This window comes from Oryzias latipes, chromosome 5 (genome assembly GCF_002234675.1).
Source record: "Oryzias latipes chromosome 5, ASM223467v1".
NCBI lineage: Eukaryota > Metazoa > Chordata > Actinopteri > Beloniformes > Adrianichthyidae > Oryzias > Oryzias latipes.
The window spans coordinates 18,963,632-18,984,279 of record NC_019863.2 but is presented as its reverse complement, the minus strand read 5'-3'; the positions used below and the strand labels follow the sequence as shown (position 1 = coordinate 18,984,279).

Below are 20,648 nucleotides of genomic sequence, written 5' to 3'. Positions count from 1 at the left end.
GTACTCAGTCTATTTTCTGGGAGTTAGAAAGTGCACCAAATGAGTCACAGTTGTGTGGCCTGTGGAACTGCAATAGACTGATTGGAGACAGAATCCGAAGTTTCAGGTGTGCTAATAAAGACAAACTGATGCCCACTTGTGAAGGCAAATACTTGCAAGTATTATGCATTTCAGTCAAGTTGTATGTTTTAAAAACATTTATCCGTTATTTTTTCTCCAGTTGAGTGTCTTCAAATAAACACGAGTAATACAGTGTGGCTTTGCTTCTCTAATACAGATCTATGAAGACTCTCATTCATCCAGGTTGGTTCCATTGTAGTAGGTTTAGGGGATGTCATCTGGACTTGGTTTTAAAGTTGGAAGACGTTTATTATTTATTTATTCTTCCATCCATCTACGGCAGTGTTTTGAAACCTAAACAAACCAAACCAGTTCCACCTGAGTCGTTAACCGCTGAAAGAGACGACCATTTTGGAGAGGGAGTCACTGACTCCCCAACCCCCAGCTGAGGACAAAGGACTATTAACGACCCGAAACCACATAGGCTAAGTGGACAACACCTCCAGTTTCAGGTCTGACTCCTCCCCCAATGAGTGCATATATACCAGCTCTTAGACCAGCTATTTCAGAATTGACAAAGCCTCTTGGATAAGAGGCGAAACGTCTTCCAACTTTAAAACCAAGTCCAGATGACATCCCCTAAACCTACTACAATCTCTAATACAGAGGTTTTACATGACTTCATAGTTCAGTGGGGCTCTGTGGGTTTGACTGCAAATCCAACTATATTATGTCACTTTTAGTATTTTTTATCTTTTTTTGTTTAACCATAAAATTATGCTACCATAATACTCACAATAGATTTGCTGCCGTTCTGACAATTCTCCGTTAGCAATCTTTAATATCGTCAGAAGAGCAATGATCTTCTGGGGTGACATTTCAGCTAAAGTAATGAACACTTGTCTATTTCAGTAATGACAGTCACAAAGAGAAGGGGACTGTTACTCACAGACTAACATTTTCAGACATCTGCAGGCTTTATCTCACCATTTACGAGGTGCATAGACCAAACATTAAAAAAGCACTTTATGTTCCTGCTGTACTCCGTTTGTTATGGCATAACTGAGCTCCAATGATGGGCCAAGACATATTTATGGAAACATTTTGAATTTAATATTGAAAAAAATTAATCAGGAAATAAAGCAAGTATTATTTTAGATATACAGACACACACATGGACTCGCACACAACCAGGTGAAGCGTTTTTATTTCCACGCTGTTTTAATATTTATGACCATTTTAAAAAGCCACAGCTTTTACAGCAGGACTATCAATGCTCTGCACTTTATTAATAGCATAAGGACAATGTCAGCAAACCCCTAGAGAGGGTTATGGGTATGGCTGTGCGTGTGCAAAAGCTGCATGTTGGTAACACAATAAAAATTTGGTGTTGACTTGGTTGTATCGGTGCAGGTTCACGCCTATGAGATCTATGCGCCATGTTCATGAACAACTGGAATGAAACACTTGTCTTATATATGTCATATATATATATATATATATATATATATATATATATATAGCAGTATATATCTGCAGTATATATCTATATAGCAGTTTCCGCCTTCACAGGTAGATACAATCTGTGGTCGAAGTTGTGTCGCTCCTTCTGTAATTGGGAAAACAAATATTGATCCCTCTCAACTGTGCTTGACTTCCCCCAGTCTGAGATGAAGTGTGAGCTTGTGTGTGGCTCTGGGTGTGTGCACACACTTGTGTGTGTTGTGTGTCCTCGAATATGATGAGATCCCTATCTCTGGCCTCTCACCAGATGAAAGGTGCATGCCAGAGGGAAAAGTTGCCAACAAGTGATTAAAGCGATAAAGCAGGGAGCCCTGTATCAAACTCACTCACAGACACACACACTGATAGGTAAAGGGCAGTAAGAATGCAAACATAACTAAAGCATAATCCAACATTTCATGACTTATTTGTAAATGTTTTTGCTATTAAAGCAAAGATCCTACTCTGACATTATCCCTTTTTTGACAAGTAATTCTCATCAAACTTTATCTTCTTGACCATATTTTCCTCCTCATCTTCATCTTCTCTTTCTTCTTTCACTCTTTATCCCATATCTTTCTCCAAAACAACCTCTTGGGGGTCACAGTGGTGCCTTAGGCCAATATTTATCTTCAATTTTTTTGCCCCACAGATCTGCCTTCAAAATGTATTCACTTTGAACCAATCGAAAATTGAGGTTTTTGATCTTTAAAAAAACTGGAAAAAGTTGAACTGGTTTTAAATTCAATACTTAAAAGAATAGACTTTACGTGTTTCAGTCAAGTACAATGCAAAACCAAAGCTGCTTCACAGCAGTATCACAACTTCAGACGATACTATCAATCATAAAAAAAAAAACTTGCTCTTTCCTACATACTGTTTATTAAATCATTTGCCTGAAGCATTAAACTATGAATGTATTTATTTCTGTGTTTTAACCTCTCTAAGTTCACATGGAAAAATCTCCTGAGAAAAAAAATGCAGTGATATGGGAGAGTGAAGTCATAATTTCACGAGACATAAACTTGCTTACTACCTCTAATATTTTACGCTGAGTGCTGACCACTTCACACCTAATGCACATTGGACTCTTAAGTAAATATTTTGCATATCCCAGCAGAAGATGAAGGATGGATGAATGGATGGATCGGATATCTCAGCTTTTGTTCTCTCATCCTTTAAATTTGCTAACTACTTAATAAATAAATGACTAAAACAAATAAAAGTAAGTTGATTGCAGGTAAAAAAAAAAAAAAAATGAAAAGATGAAAAAATACAAAAAAAAAAAAAAAAAAATATTTAAACCTGGCTTTAAATGTTACAAAATATTTAGATTAGAAAAATTGCACAAGAGGACACAAAGGCAAGTTAACCTTAGAAAAAGGTGGACCTTTAAATTGTAACAGATGAATTTGACTTGACATGTGCAAATAAGTCAAAAGTGTTTTTACTACATCCATGAACTAATCCAATGTGTTTGTCCTTTTCTGGGTTTTGCTCTGTTGTCATCCTCGGCCTCACCTCACCATGCTTCAGAAGACATGCTTATTCCTACTCTTATTACCTGTAAGTAGAGATTTCCCATCAGGAGCAACACATGACTCAGCTCATCACTTCTTCTTTATAGATTTCACTTCTGTTTGTTCTGTTTATTATATTTAACATTGAACAATCTGTGAAAAAAGCAAAAATAAAATGGAATATTGAGATTAGATTTGCTTGCAGGGAAACTACAGACAAAAGAAAAATAAGCAAAGTGGATTAATGTTGCTTTATTTTTAAGCAGTTAACCTAAAAAAAAAAAAAAAAAGTTTCAATCCTGTTTTGCTTTATTTACCCCAACTAATACTAAAGGGGAAAAGTATTAACGACAATGTAAGACACTAAAAACCTAAACTGTAATGCTCCAGTCCCTTCAAACATGATTTGACTGGTCTCTCAAAAGCACGGGCTAAAAGTAGTGGTGCTTTGATTGGAGATCATTGTAATCAGTAAGAGCTTAAAGCACCATGGCGCCATCCTGAACCAGCGGCAGGTGGTGGAAGTAATCCACATGACTGGTGTGTCATGTGTCAATGTACTCATGATTATCCTAACAAGCAAGAAGCATGACCTGTTTTTTCATTACAAGGTGAAATTCACAAGAAATTCTAATTTTATAAAAAAAGGACAGAGCTGCTGTATGACACCATAAATTAAATTTTATTAATAGACAAGGTCAAAGCACAAAGACTCTACACACCGTGGTGATTGTGCTGCTCCACATCCACCCATGGGCTGTCGTCAGTGGGACAAAGGCCAAAAGGACAGTAATGAGACGGACACAAAACTAAAACACTGAAACAACTGTTATGAGACAAAAAATGCATGTTAGTGACATAATAAAATATACATTTATGAATGAGAGAGACTGAAAAATACAAGAAACTCAATTCAAAGATTCACAAAGAAACTGAAAGGTTTTGTGCTCTGCCACTCCAAAGTCAAAAAAAGTATGCATTTGATTAAAAATGATAAACTCATCATTAACTTCCAACGAGATGTACATCAAGAAAACATTTAGTGTTTAATAGACAATATAAAAGTTTCCCTCTCTCTGACTGTTTACAAGTCTATGATCAAGAAGAATGTGAGAAGAAAAACAGTGTTCCCCTTCTTTATCACAGGGGTTATGTTCTAAAAATAACCAGCGAAAAGTGAAATCCACAAATAAGAATTACACGTCTTTCAAGGCAGTAAAACCCCTCACTACACACTTTTTACACTTTTCTCAGGCAGACATGAACATTTTCACAATTTTCTCGCTTGTTTAACTTCATCAAATGTCAAAAATACATAGAAAAATAATTCCAGATCTGCTCATGATCAGATTTATGTAGATTTGGAAACGTGGCATAGAGGGGATTGATTGTCCTTGGCAAGGTCTATAAGATGCAGAACACAGTGCGCTGTCAACGAAAATAAATAAATAAATAAAAGCGTGTTTGAAAGATGCAGAGTGAAATAAATGTTTACCAAAGGGAACCTGTCCATCTATGAAAATCATTTAATGAGGATAAAAAGGCAAGAAATAAGACTTGAAAGAATTACCTGTAAAGAACAGGAATGAAGGCAGGGAAGAACAGTTCTGTAATTCTGGAGTTGCATCAACAAATTTTTAGGAAAATGTCAGGAAATAAAATGAAGTGAAATGAAATGAAAATGTTGTTACTAAACAAACCATTTCTCAACAAAACCTCAAAGGTCAGAGAAAACAAAAACACTATCCAGCTCTGTTCAGAGTGTAGACACATTTACATTATACACAGAATGAGCTAAACAACGTGACAGATTTGTGCTGTGCAGGAGTAATTGAGTTGGCAGTCATTTCAGACCTTTACTTTCAAGCACAGAAAATATCTTCATTTACATTCCTGTTCCTTCAAAGTAATGTAAAGGAAACAATATAGATCACCACCTTTTGACCTTTACTAGCTGATTGATAGGTAGGCTTATGTCTTTAACAGGTGCAACTTTACCTGCACTTTTGTTTCCTTTCAAAATAATTTTATGACTTTTATTCACAATTAGTTTTAAGTTAAATGGCTAGAAATATGCTCAGCCTAAAAGTGGCAAAAACTGGGAGAGGATAAACTTTATGTGAACTGATCAGAAAGACCATGACAAATGTAAAGGAGGTGGAGCAATACATGATTAGGTTTATTGTGAAAGATCATTCAATTTCTAAACCCATTTTTGTCCCTTTTGGGGTCACTAGGCTGCTGGAGCCTAACCCAGCCACTCGTGGGTGAAGGAAGGGAACACCCTGGACATGTCGCCATAATACACCCAAGCACAATAACATTCACACCTAGGGGGACAATTTAGAGTTACAGATTAACGGTGGGAGGAAGCCAGAGTCCCAGGAGAAAAGCACTGGGAGTAAAGCACTGGGAGTAAACGACTTGTTTTGTTTTAGAGCACATTGAGCAGTCAGTCCTAAGTAGAATGGCTTAAAAAATGAAGCACCAGGTCTCTGATCAAGCTTGAAAGCACTTTTACAGAATTAAAAACTGCAGCTCATTGTTTTACAACAGACTCGAAACAGGAAGTGGGCATTATTTCCTGTGTAGATTGTTTGGAAGGCTGAAACTAAATCTACTACTGCAAACAATAAAAAACTATAGTTCATTCTATTAGTATAAATGCATGTATTTATGTAAGACAAGGCCATCCTTGATGCTTGAATACATAAGTACTAGTCATCGATCAGCAGTTCTTTGAAACAAATCTAAAGTGAACTGTGTGGCTCACTAGGAATAGCAATAGATGGTCGCGCTTTGGGGGATGGGACCCCTGGACTGAGGGGACCTGGGCCCTATGCTGGGGGGGCCGGGGGACGGCTGTTTGACCACCGGGGGTAGACTGTCCCCGACTTACCCTCTTCCTCATATTATTTCTTATTAGGGTGATGGGGGGTACAGCCTTCGATGCACCTTGGGGGGAGGAGTTACTTGGCAGTGGTCCCCCCTCCCATTGTTACCGTATGGAATGCCACCCCCCCTCTCGGTTTTATTTGCACCTTAGAAATGCAGGGCCCTTGGTAGGGGGGTTGCTTGGACGTCACTGCCAGCAAGCTGCAGATGTCCTTTTAGCGCCCTACCCGCCAATTTTGACTGCACCATGGACATGTAGGGCCCCTTGGAGGGTGATTGGAATTCAGGAGACGTCCCCTCAGTACCCTACCTACCAATTTTAACTGCACCCCCTTAGTACACACACCCTTTAACCCTCAAAATATACACTCCAATACAAACAAAGATACATGCACACACACACCCTCACACACATGCAATTTTCAAGGAAGGTGGGACCTCGGACCATCTGTCCCCTACTCCATCACTGGTAGGGGGTACTGGACCCTTGGCAACGGCAACCCGGGTGCTAGCTTCCTGGGCCCGGCAGCTCTCTATCCACCCAGGGAGAGGGATCCCTGAGCTTTCTGGCAAGACCAAGAGCCGGGGATCACATCTCACCTGAGCCTGGGGGGTGTCAGAGTCCCTGTGGTGTGGGTTGTGGTCCTTGCCCCTGAGCGCTGGGCCTCGTCAAATTTCCAACTGTGGGCGAGCCTGGTCAGACCATGTTTACAACACTTCTTGTGGACCCCTTCTTCCCCTGGGTGTCCTCCTCCTGGGCGGGGGTGACCGGCCCCTGCCTTGTTCCTTCCTGGACCAACCGTGGGCCGGGTGGGTGGCTGCCTGGAGCGGGGGACGGGTCTCCCTTGGGGGGTCCCAGCTCATACATTGGGGTTGGGGCGGAGGGATGCCCAGAACTCCTGGGTGGTGATGAGGTTCTCGTCTGGGGCTGTGGGTGCTCTTCTGGGGCGGGGCCCCGCTTTGGGCTCTCCCTGGCGCGGCGGGAGGGCTGCTTTTCTGGTTGGGCTAGAGCTGCACTCTCTGTCCCCCCATGCCTCCCTGGCTCTGGGGGCCCCCGTGGTGGTCCTGCTGGCCTTGGCCTGAGTGGCGGATGTGATCACCCCGGGGAGCGTTTGTTCTCTGCCTGCTGCCGTGAGGGTATTGGGGGGCTTCTGGCTGCCTCTGTTTCTGCGGCGGGGGTCTTGGTGTGGGGATGGCTGGACACTCTCCCTCCTTCTTTTTAAACTCCATCATCCATTTTAGAAGAACATAAACAATCACTCGAGCACCTTTGCACAAATATTTTGCCTGATTGAATGAAATATTTCACACTAGTTGGTTTGAAAGCATAAGTATGCGTGTGGGAACATTATTTGTGTTGTGTACATGTTGACCTTATAGACTTGTATTACATCTGAACCTCACTGTAATGATTATAACCATCCAGAAACTTGTTGTCTTATAGTGCTTCATGGTTTTACCCCCACCCCCCTCTTCTTATAATCACCCTCCTACCCCCCCTCTAACATCCCTCTCTCTTCTTCCCTCCTTTCCTTTTCCGTCCGGTGTGGGTACCGGATGTTCTCGGGTTGCCGGATGTTCTCGGGGTCCTTCGGGGTCCTTCGACCAATGATGACGTCACACTATTTGATTGGCTGTAAGTTGCCACGACCAATGAGTTAACGTCGCTAAGTTTTTTTAAAAACTTTATTGACAATTGCGGTATCATACATTAACAATGACATTAACGTTAACAACGAACAATAACGATGTAATCAATATTGCCTCGAAGATCAGTCACCATTGCCAAATATAACATATTGACATAGAAAATAAAGAATAGAGGGGGAAAAAAGAAACAATCAACATTACACACAAATAAATAAAAACATAAGTAAAATAAAATAAAGGAACATAGAAAAAAATCTAAGCAGTCTAATACTAGTTAAGTTAGGGGTACTCGTGAAGTTTGTATTTCTGAACAAAACTAAGCAATTTCAAGCCATTCTTCTTTTTCATATAATGAAGTGATTGAAAGCAAAAACAGAGCTCTTTATTAAATGTTATAAAAGTGGTTTGGTCTTCAAAACTTGACCTCACCAAGATGGCGGTGCTCTCCTCCCATGAGGAACCACGTGATGTCTCCTCTAGTGATATAACTCATTGGAAGGACCCTGAAGGACCCCGAGAACATCCGGCAACCCGAGAACATCCGGTACCTACACCGGTCCAACACAAAAGATCTTCAAATGCGATTAAAATGAATAAAGTTTGGCCTCGATTACAAAAGGGGTTTATTCAGACATACCTCTGGTTTGTCAGAAGATTCATAACCCCTGTTGTTAAAGTAAAATATGTCCAACACAAGAGGCCTTCAGCTCTCATCTGTTGCCCAGCTGGACAGGACAAGTTAAAAAAAAAAAAGGAATGCCAAAAGAAGTCAAGCTACTAAAAACCACAAAAGGTTACCTAAAAACAAATGAATTAAATGTAACTTGGTGGCTGCAACTGGTTACAGTCCATTTCAGTGAGTTTGCTAATAAATGTATGACAGCACTTCATATTAAACCTTTGTTGTTTCTTAATCAAATTATTTTCATCTTTATTAAATTGACCTCTCATCCATCAATTTCAGATAAAAAAATTCACTTTTTTCAAACCTACTTTTATAAATTTAATTTCAGTTTAATGACCTTGTCTATCATCCTTTCAGTTTGTGACTTTCACCATAATGCCTAAAAAAATAGAAATCTCCACACTGTGACCATGTGAATATTATGCTGCATTGTCTAGTAACCTAACTGGATCGATAGTGTGGTGAAGGATTTAAGTTAAACTTCATCTGCATTGTTTGCACGACCGTTTCCTAAAGAGTCTCACCCTAACAGGTCAATGCAATTTACTGTTATCTTCTCCACCAAGTGGCCATTTCCTGCTTATTAGCTACTTCTAATGAAGAGCTATTATAGCTGTCTTCATACATGCACAAGCACGTACAGGAGCACACTCCTTACTACACACCCATGCACACCTTAACACAAATGAATAGACTTGTGCAAGTTTGTGCACTCTGTTGCCCTGAGCCCATCAAAAAATCCCTGCAGAGAATTTCTAAAAATCCCTGCTCCTCTTGCTGTCTTCAAAGCAACAAAAAAATTTCCTTCAAATCAGGTCTGAGTCCTCACTGAGCGGAAATATCCCCAAATGTCAAAACTATCTCTTAAAACAGCCCCCCTCAGGCATTGTGACCCCAGAAGAAATTACTTTACAGCCAGAAATTGAGACGGTTAGAATGACAGAAGTCATCAATTTGGTTTTGCTACTTTCCTTACTCAATAAAATAGTTTCTGCAGAAAGAATAATTACATTCTGGCATGGTGAAACCTCTACAGGCATGATTGTATGTAGACAGAGACCCCAACACTAACCTGTGAGAAGCAAATGTTGCTTTAGTCAGATGCTGCTGGTTTGTCACAGCAGGTAGTGTGTTGGATGTGCACTAGCTGTCCTCGGGGGGTTTCCGCAGGATTGGATGGTGAAAGCAAACACTCAAAGATCTTTTTTTAGACTATTGGGAAGTCCAGATGAGTACATTGGAAATGTGGTAGAGGACACTCTACCACAAAGGCAAACCTCATGTGTTCACAGTCAGTATGCAGAAATTCCAAAAAATGACCATATTCAGATGTAGAGACAATGAGATAAAAGATTTCTTCAAAGACTTTCATTTTTATGTTAAGTTTGGTTTTGATGTAGGTCCCCAGAAAGTCTGTGCCTTGCATCAGTGGAATATCCTTCTCATTTTAATTTTTTCCAAAAAAGCATTCTCTCCTTCAAATCTCCCACATTTTATTCAGTTTCATTTTTTTAATAATATTTCCAAATTCTAAGGTCTAATTATTTCCCCTTTTTGTTATAAACCAAAACAGAACACAAGAAAAGCACGAAAACTCGACAATTATTTTGTCAAGTTTTTAGTTTAAATATCTTTTTTCACTTGATATGAGACAAAACTGACACACTACTGTAGAAACTTTTCATTTTGATGCAACGACTTGTTGAAAGTAAATCTTGAATATCTTGTTGAGTCACGTGATCTTGGCAGCATATTGTTTTAGGCAATATCGATAAGTATGAATGAGGAGTGAATGAATAATGGACATAATGTAAGCGCTTTGGGTGTCTTGAAAAGCGCAGATAAATCCAATCCATTATTATTATTATTATTATCTCTCGTGAAAATATTTTTTGATTCATAATTTATATAATATATAAATTATATTATAATTCTAACAAATCTTTCTTAAAATGTGTTAGTCTAGTCTAGTTTTATTTGGACTAGGATCAAGGAAAGTTGGACTGTAGCGTTTGATATGGGATATTTTTTAGAGAAAAAGTACATGAATGTATGTACTTAAAAGTACCTAATTTAAAGATATAAATACGACCACTCAATACAAAAACATACTAAAGATCATGAAAATTAAATGAGCAAAACAAATAATCAAAAAAACATTACATTTTAGGAAAAAAAAAATGACTTTCAATCAAAGGTAATTTGGCATCAAGCGATATTGGACATGCTCTGTACTAATCATAAATGTTTATAAATATGCGAACACTGAAAGCGTATTTAAAAATACTATCCAAAATCAAACTTCATCATCCAATAAACAACGTCCCCGTTTTTTAACATTTGATTTTTATTTCTAGAAGTTACTTTTGAGTTTTTTTATTTCTAAAATGTTTTGTTTTCTTTCTGAAATTTATATTTAGCTTTTTTTAACCGTTTTTTGTGATCATTATGTCTTTTGTGTTGATTTGGTGTGATTTCCAATGGTCAGAGCAATGTCTCTAAATATGAGTGTTTTGTGTTAAAGCGTCAGTATGACAGGGTTCTTTTTAACAGTGAATGAATAAATAACTCTAAAAAAACATGACCAAGCCAGCAGACTCCAAATTTCAAACAATGGGATTTCATTGATCCCAATACAATAATCAAAGAAGTAATTCAACTGATTCTGGGAAAGCCTGCTGCCACCACTGCAACCAGTACTGCTCTCCCCCAACTGGGAAAAGTTCCCCCATTATAAAGGCATAGCCTCTTCCACAGGCCAATTACCCAAACACTTCCTTAAAACAAAGTCCTGCCTTAGATCCTGGAGTATTCCTAAACATAACCCCTAAAATGTACAAATATTTAACAAAAAAAGATAGTAACAATTGAAATGCAGAAATTGGTTTGAAACAAAATCAATTAGACAGAAAGGGAAACAAGCAAAAAAAAAAAAACTATTCTGACATGTGAAGTTACTTCCTGTTTCCTGTGTATATGTGTGCTGATTTATACAATGCTCTGGTTTGGCTGTTTTTGGAGGGAAACTTAGATAGTGAGTAAGATTCTGTTTAAAACCAAGTGTGCACCCTTCGAATTAAACAAAATCTGAAATGTGAATGATTTGTTTGCCTGGGTGTGTGCATGTGTCCGGTGAAACTATAAACTGCTAACGTGCTGGGAGAAAAGAGACAAAACAAACAATTGAGGCTGGTGTTCAGGCGCTTTCCTGAAACCTGTCTTCAAGACTGTCTACGTCGTCACAGTCGGGACATCGCAATTAATTTTGAGAATTCTTACCAAGACAAATTCGATAGTTCCAATGGCAGATTTTTTCACTTATAACAATGAAAAACATCTTGCATTCTATATTTTTTTAATTTGTTTTGAGAAAGGTAATTTAAGTTTGATTGATTAGTGATTAAAAAAGGAAATTTGAGAAAAAAAAGGGTCATGATTCAGCAAACAATGATGACTGACACCAGTAGAAATAGTTTAAGTAGCATATTTGAAGTTAGTCCTGAAGGATGCTTACTGTAAGATTGGGGTGTGGTGTGAATATGTTTGTGCATGTCTCTTTCTGTCTCTCAGGCTTCCTCACCTCCTCATCTCTCTCTATATGCCTTAATCTCTCCCTCTGTTGTTAAGTTTGCTCCTAAATCCTGTGATACACAGATGAAAGTTTGTTTGGGCTTCGCCCGCAGCCTCCTCTAGAGCTACCACTGTCATCTGGAGGTGACTGACTGCCTGTCTGACTGCAGCACTGCCCAGGGATGACCTCAGGATATTTGAGATATCTAGCTGCCAAATGAGTGGCTGAAGCCAGTCCTGGCATAATCCAGGAGTTCTGCCAAACCCTCGACATATGAACTAAATGTCATTTCCCCTGTTAGATTTGATGCCTGCAGGTTGCCCTGTGGGTTTGCCAAGAATAGGCCATAATAAATGCAGTTCCCTCTGCAAACATTGACGTATCCAAAGGAGAAATACTAGTCGTCCATGTCTGTAACCCTTCCGTTACCAAGAAAGTTCCAGTCCAAAACAAAGATTTTATGTTGTATTTTATTCAATGTTGGACACTTTTGGTATTTCTGGTCAAAATGAGAACCATTTGAAATGATTTGAGGAAACCGTTAATGTTAAAGTGTAACTTGTGTACATGCTGTCAGATGGAACCACATACCATGAGTTCCCTGAAAACTACTACTGAAATATTTGTCTAAAATTTGTTGAGGAATTCTTGCAGTCTCAACATTTTTGAAATAGTTTTTAATTTTTCTGTATTGATAACTGAGTTGGACATAAAAACTTTGAATTAGAAAACAGAACAGGCACATGGAACCTTTAAAATCCATTTACATCATTTTTTTTTTTTTTTATTTAAATAGAAGTTACGTTTTTCTTACAGGTAGCACATAAGTATAACTGAGCATTACTGCCATTATGAAAAGAAAAAACTAAACATATTTACGAGAATAATGTTGTAAAAAGTTCATAATTTTACAAGAATAAAGTCCAAAAATTATTAGAAAAAAGTCACAATATTATGTTTAAAAAAATTGTAGAATTATGAGTAAAATAATCTATATTTTATGATAATAAAGTTGTAATTTCCAAGTCATAAGTTAAGAAGTTACATGGATAAGTAATAAACCTCTAAAGCAAAAGGCACTAACTACAACAGCAAAAAAACAACCAATGTCGTGTTTCATTAAGAGGGACGTAGAGCAGATTGTAAGCATTTACTTTAACATTCGTTTCACAAATTAGCAAATACCAAGTCTGTTAGTGAGTGAACATTGTTTTGTTATTAGTATAAAGACATTGAAAAGAATTTGCAGGCTACTGGACCTCTTCAGAAAAAGATTCTTGTATTAAATTAAATTAGAACAATCAATTAAAAATTAATCAATAAATAAAACAAATTCAACTGCATATGCATTATGGCACATAGATACCGTTGATAAAGGCTGAATCTGAATTGCTTTCCTACCTCTTTGGCTTCTCCCGATCCCTAAATTTTTCCTCCAAGCGGAAAGACATGGACATAATTGTATCTTCGGATATGGACGTTACTACCGCTTGATTAGGTCATCAATAATCACTGGTGAGCTATGTTAGCGCATAGCTGCCAACACTTGGAAAATACATAACATTGGTTTTATAACTTTAAGAAGTCATGCAAAAACAAAACTCGATTCTTGCATTTAAATGTAAACTTCTGTGCTTCAGATCACACCCACATGAAGAAATGCATTTTACCTCCACGCCACATAGATGACGCAACACAGCGGCAGCCAGCCCTAAGTCACTATGGCTCCTCCTTAAAAAATGTTTTTTTTCCGGACACCACTACAGCTTCAAATGCCCCAACAAAGCAATTTATATTCGGCCATACTAAAACCTTATGGCATCACCATAGGGCTGCATTGATAGATTTATTCTGCACATAATGTGGATGGAGACTTAATGGAGACGTAATCAAGTTTCTATGTCTGCGTTCATTCACATCCCGGTCGGGTCTCCGTCCTGTCGCAAAAGCCGCTTTCCGCCACTACTTCTGTGTCTCTGTGACCCACATTTGTTCAAGAGGGGAAAAATAAAAACAAGAATGATCTATCCATTAATGTCTCGATGAAAATAAGAAAAATGTCATAATATTTAGGATGCCCAAGCTTGCCACTTCCCCATACCGCAGCGATTCTCTGGACATAGCTCGCTCGAGCTATGAGCTATGTGCTACGAGCTCTGGCCCGGCCAGTCAGCTGCCCGAATGCCGGCATGACAAGCAAAAGAGCTCTGCAGCGTAGCGAGGAGCTAGGAGCTATGTCCTGTAGGCAAAGCATCAAGCTTGGGCATCCTAAATCTTATATTTTTCTTATTTTCATCGAGACAATAATAAATCGATCATTCTTGTTTTTATTTTTCACCTCTTGAACGAATGTGGGTAACATAGACACGGTAGTGGCATTGGAAAACGGCTTTTGCAGCAGGATGGACGAAGAGGGTACCAGGATGTCAGTGAACTCAGACATGAAAACATGATTACCAATGCTTTTGTGCTTTTTAAAATGAATAAATTTAATCTCTAAACATCTTCTGTATCTTCCATTCAATGTAATGAGACACACAGACAGAAATGTGAAGGTATCTGCTGTAAATCCAAATATTGCTCTCATCCGTGTTTATGAATGACTCATGATGTGAATAAATATTTCGTTAGCACACATTAATTAATGCGTGGCAACGGAATATTATTTTGTCAGAACAAGATATTGTTTCTTTCGCACTACTTTATTATTGCGTACGAAGAAAATATTTTGTGGTAACAAGATATATTTTTTTTTTTCCATGTCAGGTCACGGGCTCCGTACTCATCTGAGCATAATTAGAAAAAAAAATCTCTTTGGTCTTCCTTCTGCTTTTCATTCTTCTCCTTTTTTCCCTAAATTGCAATAATTTTGTTTCAATAGTCATTTTGTTAATGTGAACTTTACTATGACGACAAATCATTTGCACTGACGCCAGTGTAGCCCATAATGGATCTATGCTGGGATGATTTCAGCATAATACTGCTATTATATGGTATGATTTTTATAGTCCTAATATCAAATGAAGAGTTAAAAAGAGTTTATATGCTTTCATTAGGCATTATAGGGGGCCCTTTATAGTTAGGGGCCCTTAGAAATTGCCTAGTTTTACCTAATAGTTAGCCCTGCCTCTGGTTAGAAAGCACAGCTTCCGGAAAAGGGAGGGTTATTGCAAATTAAAGCTTGATTACATTATAAATCATATAGCGTGCAGCACCGGGTTATAGAACACACAAGAGCCCTTACAAATAAACATTAAATAAGTGAGTTTTTTTCATTTTACGGATACTTAGTGAAAAATCTTCTGCAACTTAATAAAGGGCTAGCATTTGGGAAATGAACTGTTCAGTTACTCGTGACGTCTAATACATCAAATAAGCAACAATTAAACATTTTTTTTTTCTTTCTGTCTCCCCTATCTTGATTCGCCTCATTTCATCGCTCCTCTTGGCTCCGGGGAATAATGTCTCTTGTTAAAACCATCGGGGAAGGAGCTCAGCCTTTCCCTGATGGTTTCCAGCTTTCCCCGCCGCACATCTCTCATTATCGACACATCAAACAGCCCGCAATTAACGCCGCCGGGGGCACAAAGTAGTCCATGATTCTTGCCTGGCGGAGTAACCTGAGTGCTTAATGAACTGCCACCATGACATTCATTAAAGGAGGGTTATGTCATGCTCATTGCCACTTAAAATATGCAAGGAATTTGTCATTTAAACAAGCCCATTATTGGGATGGATGTGTAGTGGGTGGAAGTGTGGAAAAAGAGTGGGGAGGATTCGGAAAAGGCTTTTCTAGTTTCACAAGTTTAGGGCACCTGCCTGTTGCTTTTACTTAGACATTTTTCACATTACATAGCTGCTTTACTGCATTGTTTTACCTCCCGCCACATTCTCCAGCCACCATCTACTTACCTTCGCTCAAATTGCACCTTTTTGCCCTTGATTTAAATGCTCTTCTGTCTTCCCCCATCTCTTCATCTTTTCTATTTGACTTGTCTTCCTTTGCCACCCCACCCCTCCCTCTCATCTTCTGCCCACTTTCTGTCAAAGTGCAGTCAGATACCCAGGAATAGGCTCCTGTAAGCTCCAATCACACGGGAGCTTTTCAGGCTTCGCCGCCTGTAAATTGCTGTGGGGTAGAGTCAGGTTGGATCCAAGGTTGATAGAAGAAAATTATTTTTAGGAGAAAGCTTGTTGGACATTGCTTTTCTGATGTTGCTCCATTTTTATCATCATCTTGTGTCTGAGTAGTTGTTGTTTTTCAGAATTGTTTTTAATAGAATTCCTTTAAATACTTCCTCTAGTCTTCAAGTTTTTACATTTTTCCTTGGCTGCTGGCTCCTAATCTCTCACAGATTTTTATTTTTCTGTCAATCCTGAACAGCTAAAGTGCTCAAGGGCATAAACAGCCCATCTGTATCCCAAAAACCCCTTCACACAAGCTAATGTTTTTTTGCTGTCTCAATTTCACTTCTGAAGAATTTTATCCCTTTGTATCTCTCGAACAGGCACAAACGCTATACGCACACATTATTGCCAGTATTCTGCAAGCCAGCAGGTTCATCAGGATGAAAGATGCTTCTTCCACAACTGACCTTTTGCTTATTGCATCCTGACCCTGAGACGTCCACAAAGCAATGGCATGAATGCATGCATTGACACACAATACAAATGCAAACTTATACACACATAAGCAGAAAGACAACACTGGCATCTATAAAAATGTGCAAGGCAAAGCAAATTTTGTCTTTTTCCCAAAGAATATTTGTGATGCGCAAAGATGAAAGATAAAATACACACTTGTACACACATGCTTGTTTCAACCCATTTTAGTTTTAACTAAAAGTGTTATTTTTTTCAGTGTGAGCTTCCAACCAATGAAATCTTTAAAATCATTGACAAAGATTCTTTTAAATTCAGCATCAAAACTCAGCTTTAAATATTTGGCATTTCATTTAATTTCATTTTGTATGACTCATTATTAGATCTGTTGAGAAATGTATTAAGTTTTCTGTTTAAAGTGTCTTTGAGAATATTTGATTGAATATATTATCTATCATATATTTAGTTTTATATTTACTTCAAAATATTTGGACATTTTGAAATAAAGTTAAAAAGGAAAAAAGCTAAATTAAAAATGTAATATTAGTGAACAAACTATTCGTCCTTAGAAAATATATTCATTGGTTTTGTATATATTTGGAAAACTTTGGAATAAGAAAGTATGATGGACTAAAGTTGCAAAATGATTTTGAAGTAACACAACCGTTTGCTTTGTAATGTTATTGGTGGGATTTTTATTGGTATTTGAGTAATTTACAAGTCTCTAGATCTGTTTTCTTGATTTAGATTCACCAGTTCAAGCACATTGTAGTGAAACAGAGGATGAAGAATTCTGTTAAATTAAGACCTAAGCTAAAAAGTTGAATTAAAAGCTTGTATAGTGAGGATGAGAACATACAGGGAGAGCAGAGAAGCCCATAAGGCTGAATCTTCCACCGAGTGAGGAAAGAGGAGATAAGGTGAGTATACCCAGTCAGTTCAAGAAGTTAAGGAGTTTCAACTTCAATGACCACACAGGCTTAACAGGGAAGTGGGGTGTACCACGAACCACCTGGGCAGACAGAGATGAACTGCTGGCTGTGGATTAGCAGCTTTAGAAATGGGAAATGGACCAATAAACTGAGGAGCCAGCTTGCCGAGATCCACACTAACAGGCAGCTATGCTGTGGACCACAAGACTCCCTAGCCCACCCTGTAATGTAGAAGAGCCCGCCCCTTGCCAATGGCATGCTTTCTATGGGCCTCCATGGTCCAAAAAAGACTGCAGTAGGTCTTCTGCCGGGCTCAATAGAGTCTGCTAACAGAAGCCTGCAAGGCGTGATTGATCAAGGGATCAATCACTCCTAAGGCAAAGATAGGTGGAAGAAAATTGCACACAATTTCAAATGGGGAATGATTAATGCCAGATGAGGGCAAAGTGTTCAACCCTCCAGGGTGGTCTCCAACTGTGGTTTAGTCTCTCAAATTGGTCATTAGACTGTGGATGGAACCCTATGGACAGACTAAAAGTGATAACTAGTAGAAAGTAGAAATTAAACCAATAGTTTGAAACGAACTGGAGTTCCCTCTCACTCACAGTCCTTGGGCTTGGCACATGGGGTTGCTCAGACATGGTAATGAAGTTCACCATCTCCAAAGCATATCTACAACACTTAGGGTAGTGATTTTTTTCCATACGAAGGAATAGACCAGTGATGATATAAGGAACCATGAGTGTGGTGGATCAGGAACAGGTCACAGAAGACCTGCAGGTCACTGGGTAAAGGGCTTCATTCTTTGACACGAGAGACCATAGATGACCACCAGAAGCTCCTTTAGATAACTGATGTCTCAGATGGCAGTGGAATGGTAATGCCTCTGGATTGGAGACTAGCAGAAGGAAACAACAGATGAAAGAAATCCAGCTTTAGGACAATTGAGGTCAAGATAGACCTTCATCCTTGACATTTTAATGTATCAGTTATTAAACCAGAGAGAATTACAAAGCTGGTAAAAAAGCAACAACTTAAACATTTTCAAATCACCATCCACCGTCTCTCACTTGCCTTGAAATTCTTCTCTCCACTTACATCTTCCAGCTCCTCTGATGCTTCCAGACTAAGCCAGAGGCCATGGCTTGAGAAAACCAAAAGGGCCCTGTCATTTGCAAGCACAACCTTTGACACCAATTGGCTGTGCTAAGAAAATCTGTCTACAAAAGTCACTTTTGTCTTCAAATGCATCTCTCAGAATTTCATTTGCTTTAAGGTTTTATTTTGACTATCATTGCCATGTAAATTCAGACAGATACTGTTTTCCAGTTAAAGATGGCTGTGCCCACAAGTAGAAGTGATATAGGCCTTGTTCCATTTTTGCGCAAAAGTCAAGTAAACATATTAGCTGCTTAAAGACAACGCTTGTAAAGAATATCCTCAACAGAATTGGCTTTAGATGAGGTGGCTTCAAATTTCCCTGAGTTGGCTTTGAATTTAAAGACTTTGTGGTGCTGAGGAAGCAGCATCTCTCAAATAGACATTCAGCACATACTTTAAACACTTCTAGGCCACTTACATGGGCAACAGACAGCAGCCTCAAAGCATAATGTTAGCAGCCCCTTATGCACACATGCTGACATCTGCAAGTTCACAGCCAACTAAAGGCAATTCGGCACTTAGTCTGAGAAAATGCATTTAATGTACTCAGTTACTGCGTGCCATTAAAAAATTGATATTTTATATCAAGAGTTTCACGACATCATAAAAAAACATTTGTGAAAAAAGTCAAGTCAGAGACCATCTCCCTTGTTAGTAAGATAAAGCATCTAATAAACCACAGCAGCACTGCACAATGTGAAAATCACAGGGAGCTGCAGTCAGACAATTTTAAAACGTATAACTGCTTGGATCATAAAGAAACCACTTATTGCTGTTTAGAAACATGGAAGAAAATGAGTATGCTGATTTGCTGAACTCTGGTTTAACAGCACTCAACCTCAATAAAATTAGATCTTTGAGAACACAGCGGTCCTATAGGTGACATAAAACATTTTAGGTATGCACTATTAACAACAGAACCAATGTGATACGCTAACTGAGGAGAATTGGAAGATATGTCTAAGAAAAAGAAGGCATGCTCAGCAATCCAACTCTCCAGGTAGTAATCTAGAATGGTCATTTAGATTCAAGCCACCCAGTCATTCCAACATGTTTTATTCTTCTTCTTCTTAGATGTACTTATATGCTCTAATTTCTACCTTTTTATCCTAGATGACAAACTTGACCTTTTCTCATTCCAGGGCTCGACATAGCCATTTGTCCGCTGGCCCGGTCCTGTTTTTCGAGCAGTACGGACCACAAGACTTTATTTTTTACTTGTCCGCTCGGGCCACTAAAATATCTAACAATTAATACATTTTTCACCTTTTACAATAAAGTATATTTTGCGAAAACGTGTAGATTTACCTCGTCTTTATAATTCACTTTTTCTGCTAGTCCTGTGTTCAGACTTCAAGGGTTTCTATGGGAAACCTTTTATCACTCTTCTCCTCCTCTCCCGCCTGCGCGCGCGGCTGTCACTGCCGAGCACCACGCGGCACGCGCTCACTCATTTTTTTTTTCAAACTTTATTGAATGTAACAATTCAATACTAAACAATGTTAAACAGCAACAACGAAGGAACAAGCCAGTGGGTTATTATTACATTTTAGGCAGATATATTTAAACTGACACACATATCAGCGCGCCCCCTGGTGGTTTTTCACCGCGATGATCAATAATCCAACACCGTCACTGAAGAGAGACTGAAGCATGTCAGAGATGTGGAAGACATGGCAGGAATAGATAGGAATATGTTAGATGGAGTGACGGGTGGAATTAGTACTATGGACAGCAAGATATTTAATGAATGCATTGAAGATGAAACTGTATGCACTAAGCTTTAAGCTGAATGTCAAAGAATCAAAGGCAACTCAAAATACCTGAATCTCAGACTCAAATGGAGTATAAGGTCAAACTACTTAATTTTGTTTTTCTTTACAACACTGTAAGCAGTAAATATTTCTAGTTAGCTGAATGATCTCAGTAATTTAATTGTATTTAATTTTTCAATTATTTAATTTAATTAGGTAACAAAAGTAACTAAAAAGTAAATGTAACTTTGCAACAGTAACAAAAAGCAGAACCTTAAGGCAGTCAGGGGAAAAAAAGTCAATAAAACTTCTTAA

General features: G+C 38.5%; 1 protein-coding gene across 8 annotated transcripts in view; it reads left to right on the top strand.

Annotated features, from left to right (window-relative positions):
- Window positions 1-20,648, top strand: part of LOC101158188 (receptor-type tyrosine-protein phosphatase T) — a 313,387-nt gene that overhangs the window by 193,945 nt on the left and 98,794 nt on the right. For 3 of the 8 annotated variants that reach the window (XM_020703317.2, XM_020703325.2, XM_020703323.2), the window contains one exon: window positions 3,100-3,129. The exons of 4 other annotated variants lie outside the window; for them this stretch is intronic. In XM_020703317.2, coding sequence (XP_020558976.1) covers window positions 3,100-3,129 — 30 coding nt within the window. The remainder of the gene's footprint in view (window positions 1-3,099; window positions 3,130-20,648) is intronic. One more of the 8 variants, XM_020703318.2, reaches the window with a different exon arrangement.